Raw genomic sequence first — 21,955 nt, 5'->3', positions numbered from 1 at the left:
TTCTGAGCCAATGGATTGTTTATTTTATAGTGCAATTACTGCTATAAATGCAAGAACACAGCAACTCGTTTGTGCCCAGCAAGACTCCACAACTGACCAGACAGGCAATCTGTCTTATAAAAGGAAACTGGGACAATTCCAAGTTCCAATAGTGACATAGGACATCCACTTGAATAGGCAGATTTATCATCTCACCTCAAACTTTACAGTGCTTACTCAGTACTGCAGTACAGTGCCCAGCAAATCAAGGAAATCTAAACTATTAAAAACAGGCAAATCATTTTTTTTTTGTTTAAACGTTGTGGGACCAGGTCAAAAATCAACTTGCCACAATTTCATAGCAGTGTTCATATGCACGAGGCATTCCATTTTACCCAACTCCAAGCCAAATTGTAGAATCTCTGTTAAAAATGGTGATTTAAAATAAAATAGAATTTATAGTGCAGAAGGAGGCCATTTGACCCATCGAATCTGCACCGGCCCTTAGAATGAGCACCCTATTTAAGCCACACCTCCATCCTATCCCCGTAACCCAGTCACCCCGCCTAACTTTTTATTTGGACACCAAGGACAATATGGTGTGGCCAATCCACCCAACTTGCACATCTTTGGACTGTGGGAGGAAACTAAAGCACCCGGAGGAAACCCACGCGGACACGGGGAGAACGTGTAGGCTCCGCTCTGATAGTGACCCAAGCTGGGAATCGAACCTGGGTCCCTGGAGTGGTGAGGCAGCAGTGCTAACCACTGTGCAACCCTGCCACCTTGAACAGAGGAATTTTTACCTTTTGTGGCTTAACTGATCGTATCAATTCATGGCAGAATAACAGAAGTAAAAACATGACGCAGGAACAAAATGATCAGGGAATGAATGCACTTGGTACGGATACTGCAAAGCGTTTACCTCTTCCTTTTCATTTTTGAGTAAATTGTGTAACGTTCGGTTCTTCAGTTGTAGCTGCCTGTCCTTCTCTTGAAAGGATATAACTTCTCTACGAGACAACTCTAGTTGATCCTAAAAAGATTCAATCAGATTACTCAAAGACCATTAACTCCCGCTGTTTAAAACGTCACACTGATGGCTTTGCATGTTGATGCTCTAACCATGTATGCACCACAAATTGATAGTTCATGGTTCTGACAGTCGGAAACATCCACTCAGTACTTTCCAATGTTAACCTGCTCAATTGGAGGGCAAGTAATTCCTCCCTAAAGAGGCAGAAAGTAACAATCAAGTCGAGGAAAGGTCATCTAGATTTTACAAGCCAACTGGTCCAAGGTCCTGCAAGGGAAAAGTTGCCTGAAGATTAGAAAAAATGTATTTTGAAGATGTGGGTGTAAAAGGTGGCTGGACAGAGAGCCGTCAAGCTATTCAAATCAAATTGCAGTATAATGTACATACACTAATGCGTACACGTCCATGCAAATGTTTACAAATTGGATTTGAGCAGTGAAAGCAGATTACTAAATTTATACACTATGACCATTCCTTTTGAGCAGTTGAGGATAGCAGTGTTGTACATGCCATCTGCAGCTTTACAGCTTTCTAGGGCTTATTAAGAAGTTTGAACGCAATGCAACAATTACATTAGCAGTTGTGATTCCCTCACAGGAAAGTTCCCTCAGGGTCACAATTAGAGGGCTGCACTGCAAATTCTCCATTATGCAAGTTCCCAATTTCACTCATGTGACTAGGGACAGTTGCCAAGTCCTGGTCAAGTGCTTCCTAGGATTATTAGGATTATCCTAGGATTCTCTGGGAAGCCAGGGAGGAGATTGCAGAGCCTTTGTCCTTGATATTTATGTCGTCTTTGTCGACAGGAATAGTGCCGGAAGACTGGAGGATAGCAAATGTTGTCCCCTTGTTCAAGAACGGGAGTAGAGACAACCCTGGTAATTATAGACCTGTGAGCCTTACTTCGGTTGTGGGTAAAATGTTGGAAAAGGTTATAAGAGATAGGGTTTATAATCATCTAGAAAAGAACAAGTTGATTAGCGATACTCAACACGGTTTTGTGAAGGGTAGGTCATGTCTCACAAACCTTATTGAGTTTTTTGAGAAGGTGACCAAACAGGTGGATCAGGGTAAAGCTGTTGATGTGGTGTATATGGATTTCAGTAAGGCGTTTGATAAGGTTCCCCACGGTAGGCTATTGCAGAAAATAAGGAAGTATGGAATTGAAGGTGATTTAGCGGTTTGGATCAGTAATTGGCTAGCTGAAAGAAGACAGAGGGTGGTGGTTGATGGCAAATGTTCATCCTGGAGTTCAGTTACTAGTGGTGTACCGCAAGGATCTGTTTTGGGGCCACTGCTGTTTGTCATTTTTATAAATGACCTGGAAGAGGGTGTAGAAGGATGGGTTAGTAAATTTGCAGATGACACGAAGGTCGGTGGAGTTGTGGATAGTGCTGAAGGATGTTATAGGATACAGAGGGACATAGATAAGCTGCAGAGCTGGGCTGAGAGGTGGCAAATGGAGTTTAATGCGGAAAAGTGTGAGGTGGTTCACTTTGGAAGGAGTAACAGGAATGCAGAGTACTGGGCTAATGGCAAGATTTTTGGTAGTGTAGATGAACAGAGAGATCTCGGCATCCAGGTACATAAATCCTTGAAAGTTGCCACCCAGGTTAATAGGGCTGTTAAGAAGGCATATGGTGTGCTAGCCTTTATAAGCAGGGGGATTGAGTTTCGGAACCACAGGGTCATGCTGCAGCTGTACATAACTCTGGTGCAGCCACACCTGGAGTACTGCGTGCAGTTCTGGTCACCACATTATAGGAAGGATGTGGAAGCTTTGGAAAGGGTTCAGAGGAGATTTACTAGGATGTTGCCTGGTATGGAGGGAAGGTCTTACGAGGAAAGGCTCAGGGAATTGAGGTTGTTTTCGTTAGAGAGGAGAAGGCTGAGAGGTGACTTAATAGAGACATATAAGATAGTCAGAGGGTTAGATAGGGTGGACAATGAGAGTCTTTTTCCTCGGATGGTGATGACCAACACAAGGGGACATAGCTTTAAATTGAGGGGTGATAGATATAGGACAGATGTCAGAGGCAGTTTCTTTACTCAGAGAGTAGTAGGGGTGTGGAACGCCCTGCCTGCAACAGTAGTAGACTCGCCAACTTTAAGGGCATTTAAGTGGTCACTGGATAGACATATGGATGAAAATGGAATAGTGTAGGTCAGATAGACTTCAGATGGTTTCACAGGTCGGCGCAACATCGAGGGCCGAAGGGCCCGTACTGCGCTGTAGTGTTCTATTCTATTCTATTCTATTCTTGCAGGAAGAGGCAAAGTTTAAAAGACAAATAGTTCCACTGTAATTAGATTCCTGTTACCCGTTTTCTAAGGGCTCTTCCTCCAAAGAGGGCAGCACGTGTACCCGAGCAGGCGCCGGAGTGTGGCGACTAGGGGTTTTTCACAGTAACATCATTGCGGTGTTAATTTAAGACTACTTGTGACAATAAAGATAATTATTAAATAGAATTCCTTTGTGCTTTTTGGGGGGGGGGCGGGGACACTTGGTCAACGTTCCACAGAAAGGCAAGTCTTCCTCATTAATAGCATTAAAAGTGCAGTATATAAGAACTAGTCTCCGCACATCCAAGCTCCAAATGGAATACAGAGACAACTAAATGTTAATACAGGAAAGCCATGTTGCAGAAATCAAATTTTAATGGGGGCAAAATAATAATTACAGGATGAATATCCTTCAGAATTAAAAGACACCTTCAATATTCCCTGCTATGATACATATTCACCCCAATATTTATGGAAATGCCATCGGCGATACAAGACCCAAACGTTTGAATTAGCTTCCTCAATCTTTCCGTCTCTCTCCTCCCGCCCTGCTCCGTGACACTTCTTACAACCGACTGGTCAAGCTTTTGGTCACTTTCATAGCATCTCTTTGACAAAAAGAGCCATCCAGATTTGAAACTCCCTTCTCTATTAGTATCTGTATTTGGCTCAGTGTAAGGTTTTGTAGAACGCTTCCGTGAAGCATCCTAGGGCATTTTGCTACGTTGTAAATGCTATGTCAGTCATCATGCAACCGAAGAAGTAATATGAATCCAAAAGTCCTTTAAAGTAGTAAGGCTTCACATGGTGAAATGGTAAATTGTATAAAAGCATGTTTAATAATTAGGCTTTGTGAAGAAAATATGAAATAATTGTCTGCGCTCCAGCCATATTCAATTACTTCAATTACCTTCTTTCCACAAGTAAGAAGTCTTACAACACCAGGTTAAAGTCCAACAGGTTTGTTTCAAACACGAGCTTTCGGAGCACGGCTCCTTCTTCAAAGGAGCCGTGCTCCGAAAGCTCGTGTTTGAAACAAACCTGTTGGACTTTAACCTGGTGTTGTAAGACTTCTTACTGTGCTCACCCCAGTCCAACGCCGGCATCTCCACATCATGTCTTTCCACAAGGTCAGAGGTGGGAATGTTTGTTAATGGTTACACAATATTCAGCATCTTTTGTGATCCCTCTGGACAGTGTTCACGCTTGGGCTGATAAGTGACAAATAGCATGTGTTACACAAGTACCAGGCAGTGACCATCCCAACAAGAGAATTTAATCATCTTGCTGTGACATTCAATGGCATCACCATGGCCGAATCCCCCTCTTAACATCCTGGGTATCAGTAACAGAAACTGGACCAGCCACAAATATTATGACTACAAGAGCAGGTCAGAGATTGCGAATCCGGTGATGAGTAACCTCACCTTCTGACCCCCAAAGCCTTTGCACCATCGACATAGCACCATTGAGGAGAGTGACGGAATATTCTCGCACTTGTCTACATGAGAGCAGGTCCAATAACACTCAAGAAGCTCAACACCATCCAGGACAAAGCAGCCTGTGTGAGTGGCACCCCATCCATCACATTCTGATGCATTGTGGCAGCAGCGTGTACCATATACAAGCAACTCACCAAGCCTCCTTTAACAGCACCTCCCAAGCCCGAGAACACCATCATCTAGAAGGACAAGGACAGCAGATGCTTCCATCTGCAAGATCCCCTTCAAGTCACACACAATTCTGACTTGGAATTATACCAACTTTCCTTCACTGTTGCTGGATCAAAATCCTGGACCTCCCTAACAGCAGAGATTCAAGATGGTAGCTCGCCACCACATTTTCAAGGGCAATTAGGGATGGGCAATTGATGCTGACCTAGCAAAATAGGTGAGACTCAGGAAAAGTATTAAACATTATGGAATGACGGTTCAGTCACTGATGAAATTGGGTGGGAGAGACAGCCAGCGTGGTAGAGTGCCTAAATTAAAAAAGGCAGATAATGTGCCTAACATGAAAGGATGCTGTAAGTTGGCTCAACAAGGAGTAGACTCGAGCAAGCATTTTAAGTTGAACTCATTCATTTTCCTGCAGCCTATAAAATGACTGTCGCAGCATAAAAATGAAGGTCAAGGTAGGTTACTTGTGTTTTGCTCTTTACCTTTAGTTTAACTTGGCTGTGGTATAAATGGTCCATATCACTACTGGATTTAAGTTTTTGCGTTTCCATATCTTCTAGCATACGAAGGCCTTTGCGATGAAGTTGTAGCAGATCATACATGCAATTTAGAATGGTCTCCAGGTTCAGCTCTCTCTCAGCCTCTTCAGTGTAAAGGGATGGAAAACCCAATGTAGTGAGTTCCTAAAATATTGAAAAGATATTAAAATCGGTGCAGTAAATTTAGGAAGAGTTTTAAGACTATGGGCTGGATTTTACAGGGCGCCATGGTCCCCAGCATCCTGGCTTAAAACTGTGCGTGTGTGTGTGAGGGGGTTGGAGGCTCGCAACTACTGCCCCAGAAGCATTAATTGTTTTAAAGGAGAGAAGATGACCGTGAAAGGGCAGGTGCTTACACGGGGTTGAAGGAGTCCTTTAAAAGGAGGTCCCATCAGCCTATGTAGCTAAAGACACCAGGCTTCCCGAATGGCATGTGCCTCCCTCGCCACAGGTAAAAGATCGTGGGGGCAGGTGAGATTTTGCACTTAAGGGTCTCAGCAGACCCAGAGGGCAGGTGGTGGCCAGTCCAAAGTCAGGTCGGCAGCAGGAAGACCACCCTCTGGATTCTCTTTCTCCCACCACCAGCTACTAACTGGTGCAAGATCCAGCCCCATATATACCTCTAAGACAGGAAAGAAACGTTGCAGGTCAAGTTAAACAGAAAATGCAGAGTTTAGTAAAATTAATCATATTCCAGAAAAGTCTACAAAATGCACCAACCTCCACAAAAATTCTCAACTTCAAAATAAAAACAAGTTGTTCGCTAGCCTATAGTAATAAACTATTAGAAAAAAAAACAACTAAATAAAACAAAACCTCTTGCTCATCTCAGAGATAACTGTTCTCTGATTTAGAATCATAAGAGACTTTGTTTTCACATTTCAATACACCTCCCTATGGGTTTTCAGACCTCCCAGAAATTCTCTGCCACAGGCTCCCTTATTGAAAGGTGAAAGAAAAATCACCAGGTACAATTCTGTCTCAGTGATAATGGGATTGCGGAGCCTGCCTGAGCAGGAAAGATGGTGGGTGGGAAGCCACGCGCCAGAACTTCAGTGGTGGGAAAACTGTTCCTAATTGGGTCTGTGGCGGGAGAAAAGTAAGCAAGAAGCTTGTCTGTTGTTGGCACGAACCCGAAACATTCAAAAACCAAAATTAAACTACCTGCATGCAATGCAGTTTTCCAGGATTAATGCAGCCATCCCCATTAAATTCAGGCCTCTCTTTTGTGCCTTCAAATACACAACCATTGAACATCGGCAATTTAAATGTTGTTTATCCAACTAGAGTTCCTTTGACTTTTAGAAGAGTGAGTCACGGGAAGCTGCATGGGTTTTGGAGGTTTTCCCCAGTATTAGACTTTGATAATCTGACACTCTTGGGCCTGAGTCTGTGGTAAAAAGCGACTGAGCCTAAACTGTTGGCTCCGAAAATTAAAAAGGCAGCACATAGCCTTGGGACAGAGGAACAAGTGGCATTACATATCGGAGTCCAAGGGGAGGGCACTTTCTAGAGTCTGCCTGGAAAGAGAGGAATTATTCTTCCTGCAATCCTTCATCCTTGAACACTGGAGGCAGATCAGCATTGCACAGGAACAAGAGGGAGCAGAGTATCACCAGGCCAGGCAGCAAGACAGATGCAGGCCCCTGGTGCACCCAAGAGTTTATGGGACCTACAAATATTGGAGAGACAGTGCCTGAAGAGACTACAACTCTCCTAGGAAACCATTGCAAAACTATAGCCATAATGTCGGATGGCCTGTGTCCATGGGGATGTTGTGGCACCCTATCTCAGTGGTATTCAAGGGCAGCACGGTAGCATGGTGGTTAGCATAAATGCTTCACAGCTCCAGGGTCCCAGGTTCGATTCCCGGCTGGGTCACTGTCTGTGCGGAGTCTGCATGTCCTCCCAGTGTGTGCGTGGGTTTCCTCCGGGTGCTCCGGTTTCCTCCCACAGTCCAAAGATGTGCGGGTTAGGTGGATTGGCCATGCTAAATTGCCCGTAGTGTCCTAAAAAGTAAGGTTAGGGGGTTGTTGGGTTACGGGTATAGGGTGGATACGTGGGTTTGAGTAGGGTGATCATTGCTCGGCACAACATCGAGGGCCGAAAGGCCTGTTCTGTGCTGTACTGTTCTATGTTCTATGTTCCTGTAACTCTTAAGTGATGGTTCTTCTCAAGTGACACCAAGGAGCCACTCACTGCTGGATCAAGGAAGTGACAAATGCACTGTACAAGAATTCAGAAGATTCAGGACAGAAGTGGGCAGCCAGGTGGAGAGGGCAATGGGATTCACAGCCATTGCTGGCTTTCTGCAGGCTCAAAGTGTAACAGACTGCTCACATGCTGCCACCAAGCCACCAAACCACCACCTGAGCAGCCAGCTGGCTGGAACAGTTATTTTCAAGAAAGCAGGTCGCCTCAAGGGAAAGAAATGTAGTCTTTTCCTGCATCCTTTGAACGATTGTTTTAAAAATTGAAAGCCCTGAGCAGTTAGTGATGCCTCTTTACTTTGTCAGTACTCCTAAAAGACAAATAGCACACAATACAAGCAGTTTGTGACCGCCAATTAAAGTACTTTTCATATGCTGCCTTGTGAGGCAGACAGTCAGTCCTGTTAATGAAGCCTTTTCATACTGTTGGCAAAAGTACATCCTTTACTCAGTCAGCCAACCCAGTTATGATTTGCATTATAATTTTTGCTAGGTTGCACGCTGACATTATGTAGTGATTGAACACAAATTATTCCCTGCCACCCTTGGTAAAACAAAATCACAATTGATTTAAAAATAACCCTCCACAGAAAAAGCGAAAAAGGCATAGCCAATGTTTCAATATTTTCATTTTATGCAGAGATGAAAAACTGCTTCAGGATCAAAAGTGATTGCAACCACACAACAAACAAGAAAAAACCCAACATTTGACATATTCTTTAATGGAATTACGCATCACAAAATCAAACGTAATCATATTAAAAATAACTTGCCTGATTGAGGTATGCTATGCATTGATCGACATTCTCCTTTGTGCAAAACAAACTTAAATTATGACTGGTAAATAAAGGCAATGTTTCAATGAAGCTGTTGTTGGGAGACATTTGTGATCTGGATGTGTAACGATAGATAAATTCTTTGCTGTCTGTCAGAAAAAGAAACAGAAAATTAAAACGAGCTAACCGACACTCAGTGACTAATTTCAAAACTAATTAATACCATTTTAAAATATCCTTTGTTTTAAGTCAAGTTTTTAAAATTAGAACGCTTTCAGGAATTAATGATCGAAGATGCTGCAAAGAGAAAATGGCAGCTTGAACATTTATTATCACATTACTTCCAAAATTGTCTCATCCAAGCTTACCTATTCTGAACCAAACTACATTGTTCAAGCATTCAAAAAGACAGATGATATTTATCACTGACATATTGATAAAATTGACATATTGATGAGGTCAGCACAGTAGCACAGTAGCACTATGGCTTCACAGCACCAGGATCCCAGGTTTGATACCCGGCTTGGGTCACTGCCTGTACGGAGTCTGCACGTTCTCCTAGTGTTTGTGTGGGTTTCCTCCAGGTGCTCCGGTTTCCTTCGGCAGTCCAAAGATGTGCAGGTCAGGTGGATTGGCCATGATAAATTTTCCTTAGTGTCCAAAAAGGTTAGGTGGGATTACTGGATTATGACGATAGGTTGGAAGCGTGGGTTTAAATGGGGTACTCTTTCGAAAGGCCGGTGCAGACTCAATGGGTCGAATGGCCTTCTTCTGCACTGTAAATTCTATGATTCTATGATAAAATATGGGAAAGAACTACAAGAGGAACATGCAAAAGATAAGGTTGAAGCATTCGCAATAAGACTCCTCCAGAGGTCCTAAGCATCAAAGATGGCAGTCTTCAGCCAATTCGATTCACTGAACATGACATGAAGCAGTGACTGAAGGCTGAATACTGAAAAGGCTATGGGCCCTGACAGCATTTCAGCAGTCATTCCGAAAGATTTGCACCCTCGAGTTTGCTGCGCCCCTCAAGCTGTTCCAGTAACAGTTGCAACACCTGCATCTACCCAGCAAGGTGAAAAGTTGCCAAGATATGTCCTGCACACGAAGAGCAGGGCAAATCCAACCTGGCCAATTACCGCCCCATCAATTCAAGGGGTCATCAGCAGCACCATCAGCAACACTTGGTTCACCTGATCACGAGCACTAAGTTTGCGTTCCGCCAGAGCAACTCAGCTCCTGACCTCATTACAACCTTGGTTCAAACATGGACAAAATGCTCTACTCCAGAGGGGAGGAGACGGTGACTGCCCTTGACATGACAGCAGCATTTGATAGAGTTTCTCAACAATTCTTTCCAACTACTTGGTCGAGACCCTTTGTGATTTTGAATATTTCCTCCTTTGTACACTTGGTCCTTGAACAAACAGCTTCAGCTTCTCCAATCTATCCACACAATTGAAGCCACTCATCTGTGGAACCATCCTTGTAAATCTTTCCTGCATATTCGCCAAGGCCTTCACTGAAGTCATTGTAACACTAGGAATTTTCACAGGTATTTGTTTATTTGAACAAGCTTCATTTTTCATCAAAGGGAACTCATCAGCTCTCCAAAAACTCAGTCAATACTAAAATAGAGAAAAAACTGAATTTTGAGCAGTTTCATAAAACGTAATTGATTTAACTTGATCTAACTTGATTTTAAAAACCCGATGATAACCCGTGGAACAGGTAATCATGGAATTCCACTGAAGAGTTTAATTTAAGCAGGCTCCACAAATATTGGACTGGTTTCTGAAGCGAGGGGTTGGTGCAGACTCAATGGACTGAATGGCCTCCTTCGGCATTGGAGGGATACTATGTGGTAAGGCAGACTGACTCCAAGCTGTCTTCATGCAGGGAGGAGAAATTTTCCTAAAGCATCTGCATGTATATCAAACACCTTTATAATAGAGCCAAGCATAATGAACCTGCCCATATACTCAAGTAGAGATCAACATAAATGAGGTGGAAGTTTGGTAGTTAATACCTCCTCTGGTACAGACTTGTCCTACCTGAAGTTGCATCAAAAATGTGCAAGCATAATAGAGGATGGTTTTTCTCCTCTTAAGGATGCAAAGTGCAACACACATCCCATGACGTCAAATTCATCACAGCATTTCAGTTGACTTCAATCACAGGGAAGTGAACATTGGAACAGGAAGCAGTTCAGCTGACCAAATAATCCCCCCCACCCCGGCCAATTGGAATGGTGTGTGGGGTGGGGGGGGGGTGAAAAGACATACAAGAAGAAGGTGATAGGAGGCAGACAGCTGTATGAAAACAACTCACCATCTCCACTATCTTTTACTTCATTGTCAATTTATTTTTTCATTATGAAAAATGATACGGTAAATGAATAGTTAGATGCACACAAGTTTCAAAACACAATACATCGCAGATATTTAGTGGTCTTTCCAGATCATGTGAAATGAGTGTTATTAACAGCAGTGATTTACTGAAAGTGCACAAGTCACAAGAAACGCAAGACACATCCATCCTCAAATTAAAAAAACAAACAAAAGTACACCGGCATTGAGAATAGTCAAACCACAAAACACTATTGCTTTGGCTATTTTGGTAACCAATTTAACACTTGCACACATACCTGGCGATGGCTCTTGTTCTGGCATGATTACAGCTGTCCAATCTCCCATAGCAAGTACGCAGTCTGATTAACTGCACAACCACTTCAGCTGTAACACAAGCAACTCAATGATTTAAATGTCACAATGCAGGCAACATCTTAAAATTAATGTTTTTTTTTAAATGAATTACACCAATGACGCAATGTCATTATCAAGATTAAACTCATCGACTTTGGGACACATTTATTGATTTTTTTTTAAGCTGGGAATGATTGCCAAATAAATACAGTAGTCATGGCACTATAGTTTGAGGGGTTTGCATAAAACATCTTAGGTACTTTTTGGGTGTGGCAGAGCAAGAAAGTGGGTGTTGTCCTCATCATTTAGTCACAGAAAATCAGGGTTTGTAATTTTCAGTTTCATTCATTTGGGGTGGGGATAGAAATGAGCCGTTTTCTTGGAATAAGGCAAGCCAAACCCTTGAGGATTATAAACACTGAGTCAGGTGCTGTTGTACATGACCGTCGTCCAATCTACAAGTTCTTGGAGGGCTGGATTTTAAGCTCCCCATTGACAGATTTGAAGGTGGCAGGAGGGTTCATAAATTCCAGCGAGTGGCTTTCCTTTTGCCTAGTCCCCCTGACATGGCTGAAATTTGACCAGACTAGGGCAGCCCATTCACCCGTAGTCCTATTAAAGTGCTCAAGTGTTTTTTCCTCATTTGTTCTTGGGATGTGGGCATCACTGGCTGGGTCAGCACTTGTCACCCATCCCTAATTGCCCTTGAACGGAATGGCTTGCTAGGCCATTTCAGAGGGGGCAGTTAAGAGTCAACGACATTGCTGTGTGGGTCTGGAGCCACATGTAGGCCAGACCGGTAAGGTAGGCAGATTTCCTTCCCTGAGGGATATTAATGAACCAGATGGGTTTTTAAATGACAATGGTTTCATGGTCATCATTAGACTTTTAATTCCAGATTTTTATTGAATTAAAATTTTATCATCTGCCGTGGTGGGATTCTACCCCGGGACCCCAGAGCATTCTAGTCTAATAACAATACCACTACGCCACTGCCTCCCTTATTAGTGGCTGTTTGATGGCCACTATGGCTCATTCTGCCGTTGCCAGCATTTTACACCTGCCAGAGGGAAACACACATCATGGAGGTCCAGCCGATTTAGTTGCATGGGCTCATTGGGCAAGAGAGTGCCTCCCTTGCGAGCTCCCTGGGCCTTTCTCTTCCTAAAGATGGTGGTCAGGCTTTGGGAGTCAGGAGAGTTACTTTCCACAGGATTCCCAACCTCTGACCTGCTTTTGTGCTAGAGTGTTGAATTGCTGATCCAGTTCAGTTTCTATTAACAGCAACTTGTATTGCTCCAGTTATGGGTATAATTTGCAATTAATTTGTTCAATTTCTTTTAAATAGTTATTGGTCACTTGTGTCCACTCCCCCCACCCACAAGGATGTTGGTAGTAAGGAATTCAGTAACGTCAATGCCATTGAATGTCAAGAGATGGCTTGATTCTCTTGATGGAGGTTACCATGTCTTGCTGAATGTGGGCAGAGACTGCATCAATATCTTAGGAGCTACAAATGGAACTAAGCAGTTTGCAATAATCAGCAAACATGTTGGAGGGAAGGTCATTGCTGAAGATCATTGCCCTTACCCGGAGGAACTCCTTCAGTGATATACTGGGGCGGAGATGATTGACCGCTAACAAGCACAGCCATCTTTCTCTGCGCTAGTCATGACTCCAAATAATGGGCAGTTCCACCCCTCCCCAATATTGCTAGGGTTCACTCAATCAAATGTTGTCCTGATGTTAAGGCCGGCCATAGATAATATCTGTGAGCAACCTGCTGTTGAGCAAGTACTGCCCAATAGTGGTGTCAACCACATCTTCCATCACTTTACTGACTGAGTATACGAAGGGCAATAATTGGCAGTATTAGATGCTAGCTCACCACAGGGCATATCACTAGAATTTTCCACACTGGTGTAGTAACTGTACTGGAACAGCTTGCCAAGGTCACAGCTACTTCTGGGGCACAAATTACTGCACCCTTTAGTGTATTTATCTCACTTTATTAATCTCAACTTTAATCAAAGTCAATAATGCAGGTGAAAATTGGAGGCCTCCGATCACTTGTCACACCTTACCAAAGCGGGAAATGAACTCTTATCCTGACTTGCTGTTTCCTACAAGCAATTATTGACCAATATTGCAAAGTTACCTCCCAATTCCATGCACTTTTATTTTGCAAATAATCTATTGCCCAGAACCTTAACCAATTAATTATGGCAGTCCACTGAGACAACATCCACAAGCATCGTCCTAGTCACCATGCTTGCAGCCTCCTCAAGCCTCCACAAAAATTCAATCAGATTAGTTAGATATGACTATGCACTCCAATCGCTTAAAACAATTGTGAAGAACTAACTGAAATTTGGCGGGATTACAAACTACTCCCCTCCCCTCTTCAATTATGGATTGACAAATGCAATTTTCTTACTTACAAAATCTAGAAACTAGAGAGCTTTGAAAAATTACTTAAAGCACCTACAATTGCTTTAATAATAATCTTTATTAGTGTGACATGGAAAATCTCCTAGCCGTCACATTCCGGCACCTGTTCGGGTACACCGAGGGAGAATTCAGAATGACAAATTCACCTAATAGCACGTCTTTCAGGACCTGTGGGAAGAAATCGAAGCGCCTGGAGGAAACCCACGCAGACAAGGGAAGAACGTGCAGACTCCACAGAGACAGTGACCCAGGCTGGGAAGCAAACCCAGGTCCCTGGCGTTACGAAGCAGCAGTGCTAACCACTGTGCTATCCGTTTCTCCCCCCCCCCCCCCAACCTGTGCCTAACCCATTCATTTCAATACCTTGGGGTAAGAACGATCAAGTCCATGGAAACTTGTTCGTTTAGTCCCATTATTTTCTCCATTATTTAAAAAAACAAAATAAGTTATCAAGTTTCTCCTTGATTTATTTTGGAGTCTCTTGTACTCTGGCATTTTGTCTTCCTCAACTGTGAGACCGTATATAAGGTAGCCTTTTAACTGGTCTATTTTCATATAACCAACTGTAATCCCTCTCAGTTGACTTCCCATTTATTATATTCACCAATATTTATAAAAACGTCTGCTGTAAGCCTTCATATCCATTGAAAGATTTTCTTCACCATTACTTTTCTTGTGTCCCTCTGTTTCTTTTTATAGCTCTCCAAGTCTGTTGGATTAACCTTTGTCCTTGCATTTGTGCAAGCATTTTAGATAAGTCTCTTACCTACTGGCTGCTCAATTACACAAGTGAAAATATATCTGACAATACAGAAGTTTCTGAAATCAATCAGGGTCAATAAGAACTTCCACACTTCAGTACTTTTTGAGCTTATTGGTAGGAATTGTCCAAAGAATTTCAAACTCAGCAATACCACTCGGCATCCAGTAGCAAAAAGAGATATTCAATCAGAGCAGTTACTCAGAAATTATAACAACACTTGCATTGCAATGATCCAGCCTCGACAACATTTCCAACCCGTACTCAATAACTCTTCTACACAAGATGTGATATGTTAGTAAAAGAAAAAAAATACATACTGTAATATTCCTCTGCAGGCACTGGTTTCACTGTCGCTCCACTGCTAAAACTATACCCTGCAGCTAAATTTTCTATTTGAATAACGAAGCTCTGACACAAATGCTTGAAATCTGCTTACAGCATTGACATACGTCTTTGGTTTAGTAATCCTCTGCACAGATGGCCGGTCTATCAATGCAAGAACACAACTGCCTGGAACAAGCCGGTAAGGAGTGGCTCCAAATTCACAGGTCAAAGCGCAAATACAGAATCGTACTTTACTTTCACCCATTCCAAACAGAATTGTTATGACCCACAAGTACATAAATTGTATTATAGAGTTTTCCAAAGCTATTTACTTATATTAATCCCAGCATTAGCTGTATACATTAAGTTACAGAGTTCTGTTGCAAGAAGGTGGACTATGTTTTAATCAAAGACCTGTGACCTACATTGATAACATTCCAAGAAATTATGCAGCCTTTTGAGGGTGGGACAGGAGATGCTTCTTTAATGTTTATTCAATGTTTTTCTTTTCTTTAGTTCATTTAGCACTCGTTAAATATGGGTAAAGACATTTAGTTTGTCCGAGAAATGAAAAACACAAGTGGATCTTAAAAACAGATCAGATGTGGAAAACTGAACTAGATTATACTTGTAAAAGACTTCATCTCATGCCCCATTCTACATAATATTTTGCTAATCTCATCTCCCAAACCACAATATGAGTGAAGCTGCCCAGAATAGATGCACATATCATAGTATTTCATTTGACCCTGGTAAACTATAATTTTCCATTGGTTTAAATTTTATTCCGGGACAACAGGCACAACGGATTACGAGGGTCTATATTGTTTTGTTACATCAGTTGAAGTTTTAAATTACTTTAGTCTACTTGAAAAGAACTCATATTGCTGAAGATAGTGCTATGACAGGACAGGATATGGAGCGTCTCAGTGCCGCTCATGTGCCAGCTCAGCCTTTGGCCGTCCGAGGCAAAAAAATAAAAAGTAAATTACTGAAGATGCTGGAATCAGAAACAAAAACAGAAAGTTTCAGCAGGTCCGACAGCATTTGGAAAGAGAACAGAGCGAACGTGGAGTCTGGATGATTTAGTTAGAGCTAGAGAGAACTGGAAATAGGATGAGATCTATACTGCAGTTGGTGGGGGGTGGGGTGGAGGGGAAAAACATAACTAGGAGCAGGTGTAGGCAATTCAACCCCTCAAGCCTGCTCCGCCATTCAATACAATCATGGCTGATCTCCTCAGCCTCAACTCCATTTTCCTGCCTGTTTTCCATAACCCATCAACCCGTTACTAATTAAAAATCTAGTTCCTCCTTAAATTTATTCAATGTCCCGGCATCCTCCGAACTCTGGGGTAGTGAATTCCAAAGATTCACAATTGTTTGAGAGAAGTAATTTCTTCTCAACTGCTATCCCCTTTCCTAAAATGACCTCATTATTGCCCCCAAAAGAGGAAGCATCCACTCCAAGTGTACTTTGTCAATCCTTTTATTATCTTACATACCTCAATTAAATCTCCTCATTCTTCTAAACGAGAGAGAGTGTATAGGGCTAAATTGCTCAATCTCCCTTCAGAACACAAACTGCTCATCTCTGGAATTACTCTAGTGAACCTTCAGTGGACTCTATCCTGGTTCTAGGAGGGAGAGGAAGGGGTGAGAGAAGAGGTGTAGTAGATGGGGCAGTCACAGTTGAGAGCCCGGTCAACCACAGTGGGTGGGACACCACAATTAAGGAAGACATGTGAGCAGCACCATTGGAAAGTGGTATCATCGGAACAGATGCGAAGAGACTGAAAGAATGGAGAGTCCTTACAGGATATGGAGTGTGAAGAGCTGTAGTTGAGGTAACTGGTAAATCAGTGGACTTGTAATGGTTACAAATGGACAGTTTACCCCCAGAACTGGAGTGAGAGAGATGAAGGAAGGGAAGTGTTTCCGGAGATGGACCATGTGAAGGTGATAGAGGGATGGAAATTGGAAGTGAAATTGATAAATTTTTCCATGAAGTGACACCGAAACAGTTGTCGATGTACCGTTAAAAGACGTGTGGGAGGGGCCCAGAGTAGGACTGGAACAAGGAATGCGTCACATACCAGATAAAGTGATAGGCAAAACTTGGACCCATTTGTCACACCTTTTGTTTTAAAGAAGTGAAACAAGTTAAAGGAAAAATTGTTCAGTGAGGAAGGACAAGTTCAGCCAGACGGAGCATTGTGGTGGATGGGGATCATTGAGATCTATGTTCAAGGAAGAAGAGGGGAGCTCTCAGACCATCCTGGTAAGGAAAAAGTCGCTAGGGCAGGGAACTGGATGTTGTTGATATGACATAGGGCATCAGAGGAATTGTAAATATAGTTGGAAAGGGACTGGACAAGGGGAGAGAAGATGGAGTCAAGATTGGAAGAATTGGGTTCAGTGGGGCAGGAACAGGCTGACATGATGGGCCTAGCAGGAAAGTCCAGTTGTGGATTCTGTGAGGAGGTAGAAGAGGGGCATCCAGAGTTGGGAGACTGAGGATGAAAGATCTCCAGAGGAGATGAGGTCAGTGACAGTCCTGGAAACAATGGTTTGATGCTTGATGATGGGATCATGGTCCAGGGGGAGGTAGGAGGATGTGTCCAAGAGTCAGCGCTCAGCCTCTGTGAGATAGTCAGTACACCAGCCAACAGTAGTCCTACCCCTGTCAATGGGTTTGATGACAAAGTCAGTGTTGGACCTAAGAGTGGAGTGCAGAAGGAGACAGGCCAAAGTGGGTGAGAGAAGCAGAGAAATTGAGATGGTCAATGTCACACCAACAATGTACAATGAAGAGCAAGTAAGCGAGCGGAGGGAAGTATCCATGTGGAGGGAGAATACTGGATGTGGGTGAAAAGATTTGTAGAATGGGGGTAGGGGGTGGGGAGGACTTGTGCCCGAAAAATTACCACGGAGATGAAGGCGGCAGTAGAGGAGGAAATCAGCATCGCATCGAGCCCGAAATTCATTGAGATGGGGGCTTGGGGCATGAGGCGTAGGGGCATGAAGCGGAGTCCTTTGCTGAGTACAGCACATTTCAACCTCAGCAAAGGTACACAAACCCACTCAAGTCGATCAGAAAAGGTAGGTCAGAGGGTGAATACACGGCATGGGCTGGGGTTAGAAGAGATGGGATTCAAGGGAAGGGAAGAGTCGGAGGGCATTGGTAACAATGTGTCGTTGGAAGAGATAAAAGGTTTCTTGTTAAGGTGTCGGATGAAACAAAGAATGAAACGAAACTGGGGACAAGGACAGCTTTGAAACAGGGCGAGTCGGCAGTGCTGGAGATAAAGAGTGTATGCATATGGCAGCGCATGGCACAGAATGTGGATCTCTGGATTCCCATTCTCTCCACATCCTAAGAACATTGTATGTCCAGGAGATACCTGTAATCTTGGGTGATTCAAAACATATGGGGTTCCAGTTCTCTTTAGCTCGGATGAAGAGTCGTCCAGAATATAAACATTAGCTCGGTTTTCTCCCCACAGATTCTGTCCGACCTGCTGAGATTTTCCAGCATTTTCTGTGATTGTGTGAGAAAAATAATATTTGAGGACCAAGATCTCAAACCAGAGACTAACATCATGGTTTTCTGTGCAGCAGTGATCCCCATCCTCCAATATATTTCAGAGTTTGGACAACCTACAACAGGCATCCTAAAAGCACTAGGGAAATACCACCAGCGATACCTTTGCAGGATCCTCCAAACCCGGTGCCAAGAAAGGCATTCCAAGAGCCAAGTCCACTCCCAAGCCAACTTACCTAGCCTGGAGGCACTGGTCACTCACTACTAGCTCCATTGGGTGGGGTCATTTGCATGCCTGATACCAGACTCTTGAAGTGCTCTACTCTGAACTCGGTTGCACTGGAGACTCCCAGTTGGACACCAGAAACACTCAGTTAAACATCCCCATTGACTCGTGGAAGTCCCTGGCTTGTGTTGACCAAAGTGGATAAAGCTCATTGATTCAGAAAGGCATTGAACACAGACTAAGTTGAGAATAAGCAGGAGTAAAGTCTAGATGAGGAGAGTGTGCAAAAGCTTCCAGAGAACCCACCACACCAACCCTTCAATCACTACCTGTCCCGCATATAGCAATACCTACAGATCTCACATTTAACAGCCATCTGGCGGCACATGGGCGACACGGTAGCTCAGTGGTAAGCACTGTTGCTTAACAGCTCCAGGGTTCCAGGTTCAATTCCCTGCTTGGGTCACTGAATGTGCGGAGTCTGCACGTTCTCCCAGTGTCTGCGTGGGTTTCCTCCGGGAGCTTCGGTTTCCTTCCACAATCCAAAGATGTGCAGGGTAGGCAAATTGGTCGTGCTAAATTGTCCTTGGTGCCCAAGAAATGTTAGGTGGGGTTACTGGGTTATGGGGATAGTGTGGAGGTATGGGCATAAGTAGGGTGCTCTTTCCAAGGGCAGGTGCAGACTCGATGGGTCGGATGGCCTCCTTCTGCACTGTAAATTCTATCTATCGATCTCAAAACCCAATGAACTGGAGTGGGAAGAAAGTCATATTCAATCTACAGGGACTGCCCAAGCAGGAGAAGACTGTTCTTAAAAGCCATAATTTTGTTTCAAGTACCAACACAGAAGAACTTGTATTTATATCGGGCCTTTAACATAATAAAAGCAGCCCAAAGAAATTAACTGAGATGCGATGAACAAAATATGACACCAAGCCACAGGAGGGAAAATTAGGACAAAATAACCAAAAGCCTGGTTAAATATGTAGGCTTTAAGAGGTTTCGGGGCAAGAGGAAAGCAAGGTGAAGAGGTGTAGGAGGAGAATTCCAAAGCTTGGGGCCTAGGAGCTGAAAGTATGACAACCAATAGTGACGAAATTATGGGATACTCGAGACGACAGCATGTGGACATCTGAGAGGGTTGTAGGGCGAGAGGAGATTAGAGGGGTTCGGAAATACAAAAATGCTAATATCCAATACTCATATGACAGAATCCTGCAAGACTCTTGGCCGAGTGTACCAGTTTTGAGGCACCCACCCAATTAGTCCCACTTCCCAGCTCTTTCCCCACAGCCCTGCTATATACGCACAATTCTCTTTGAAAATGGGAGTTATTTTTCAATGACTATTTTAATGATGAGTCTTTTGACAAAGAATGAGTTAAGTAACAGCTTGGATTGTATTGGATAGGATTTGTTTATTGTCACGTGTACCAAGGTACAGTGAAAAGTATTTTTCTGCGAGCAGCTCAACAGATCATTAAGTACATGGGAAGAAAAAGGGAATAAAATAAATTATATAATAGGGCAACACAAGATATACAATGTAACTACATAAGCACTGGCATCGGATGAAGCACACAGGGTGTAGGGTGAAAATTAAAATCGCTTATTGTCACGAGTAGGCTTCAATGAAGTTACTGTGAAAAGTCCCTAGTCGCCACATTCCGGTGCCTGTCCAGGGAGGCTGGTACGGGAATCGAACCATGCTGCTGGCCTGCTTGGTCTGCTTTAAAAGCCAGTGATTTAGCCCAGTGAGCTAAACCAGCCAGGTGTAGCTTAAACTGAGAGTTGCCATGACACGAACCCTGCGTCATCAAAATTAGACAATGGCTGGAGATAGCTCCTTTCTCTCTCTTGGGGAATTCGAACTACAAAATAATGGAGATTCCTTTAATCAGAGGAGAAAAGTTTATACAAGCATTGCATTTTCCCTGAAGACAAAGAAAAAATATAAACAAAGCATCAAGATGGAAAGTAAACCAACTTTCTGCTGTTCATTCAAGTCTCTTATGCAAACCGGGTTGTTCACCAAATGGATCTGCCGGAATATTGTAGGATTCAAAGAATAGTTGTGTCTTTGCAAAGGGTGTCCAGATAGAAAGCTTAATACAAATCGTCAGAATTATAGTGCTCTCGCCACCCACCAGAATGAAACTGGGAGACATTGGCATCACTACAACTCGATCTGGATGGAAAGATTTATCAAATATAACCATAGAAGAGTCTTCACATTCAAGGAACACCTGAAGTAAAATTCACAACTTCAGTTTTCACCATTGTGCAAAACATGACACACCAAAACCTAAACATTGTATTACCCAGAATCAAGAATTCAGTGCCTTCCTAATGACATGTGCATTTATACAAATCACTGCTAATTATCTCTCGACATCTAAACACTCTTCATTGACCTACATTTGCAGAGTCCCAATGCTTTGAGCTGGATACCAAGGAAACACATTAAAACCTCCAGGTTGGATGCAAACGATTTAATAGCCTATGGTTGTGAAGTGGTCATGTTATTGGATTGGTAATGGAAAGAATGGGAGGTTAACAGCAAAATTTCATTTTTGAATAAATCTGGAAGGCAAATTCCTCATCCAATTTTTAAAAATTCTACACAATTATTTGTCTATGCTGTAATATTTGTGTACAGGTAGAGTTTTTAAATTTCCTGTTCACCTTCATAATTTTGGCTACAATTTATCAAACCGGATTTAGTGTGGTGCTGTGGGAATTCTGCATAACCAGTTTCAGTTTGCCTTCTCAAATAATTTATTGGTTTTAGCAGGAAGATATAACCAAGAAAGTTCAGCATGGGCAACAGTCAGTGTAATGACACACTGGGCTGTTCAGCTCTCTCGCCACGTCCATGGACATCATATTTTATTGGTGACAAAAAGTTACTTGCTTGTTACTGATCCCAACAATCATGGCACTTTCTTCCACTCTATCCCATAAATTAGGCTCTTCATATAGTTAACCTGCACCAAGGTTTTTAGTTGATCATAATTGGGACTAAAATCAGAACTGTGAAACAGTGCTAACGGTTGTGTTACCATGTTGCCCTTTGGACTGTGGGAGGAAACCCACGCAGACACTGGGAGAACGTGCAAAATACACACAGTCACTAAGGTCAGAATTGCACTCGGGACCCTGGTGCTTTGAGGCAGCAGTGCTAACCATTGTGCCACCCCACTGAGGAGCTTAGTTCCACTTTAAAAGATGCCTGCGTTTTAATTTAGTTTAAAGTCAGAAAACTGTGTGTTGCCCAGTAACACAAGGCCCCACAGAGACAGCAAAACAGTTTTAGTTCAGAAGCAAGCAGCATTCCACAGAAACTGCCAGAACAGTGCAAAGGGATCCTACAAGAGCGCGTGCGAGAGAGATAGACATAGGCTCCAAGTTAAAAGACAGGGGCTGCAGACCTCGTATA

The 21,955-nt window shown here is 43.1% G+C and overlaps 1 protein-coding gene across 5 annotated transcripts in view; it reads right to left on the bottom strand.

The window, feature by feature from the left end:
* Positions 1-21,955, bottom strand: part of LOC119964328 (afadin- and alpha-actinin-binding protein-like) — a 55,382-nt gene that overhangs the window by 12,378 nt on the left and 21,049 nt on the right. For 3 of the 5 annotated variants that reach the window (XM_038793638.1, XM_038793642.1, XM_038793643.1), the window contains exons 1-5: positions 14,742-14,904; positions 11,153-11,240; positions 8,500-8,651; positions 5,460-5,660; positions 905-1,015 (exon numbers count right to left, since the gene is read on the bottom strand). In XM_038793638.1, the coding sequence (XP_038649566.1) occupies positions 905-1,015; positions 5,460-5,660; positions 8,500-8,651; positions 11,153-11,201 (513 nt within the window). In that variant the 5' untranslated portion in view covers positions 11,202-11,240; positions 14,742-14,904. Of the gene's footprint in view, positions 1-904; positions 1,016-5,459; positions 5,661-8,499; positions 8,652-11,152; positions 11,241-14,741; positions 14,905-21,955 lie in introns of those variants that run through there. The other 2 variants (XM_038793640.1, XM_038793641.1) reach the window with 1 other exon arrangement.

Source organism: Scyliorhinus canicula, chromosome 4, assembly GCF_902713615.1.
Source record: "Scyliorhinus canicula chromosome 4, sScyCan1.1, whole genome shotgun sequence".
Lineage (NCBI taxonomy): Eukaryota > Metazoa > Chordata > Chondrichthyes > Carcharhiniformes > Scyliorhinidae > Scyliorhinus > Scyliorhinus canicula.
The sequence above is the reverse complement of the archived record's forward strand: the minus strand, read 5'-3'. Positions and strand labels throughout refer to the sequence as shown.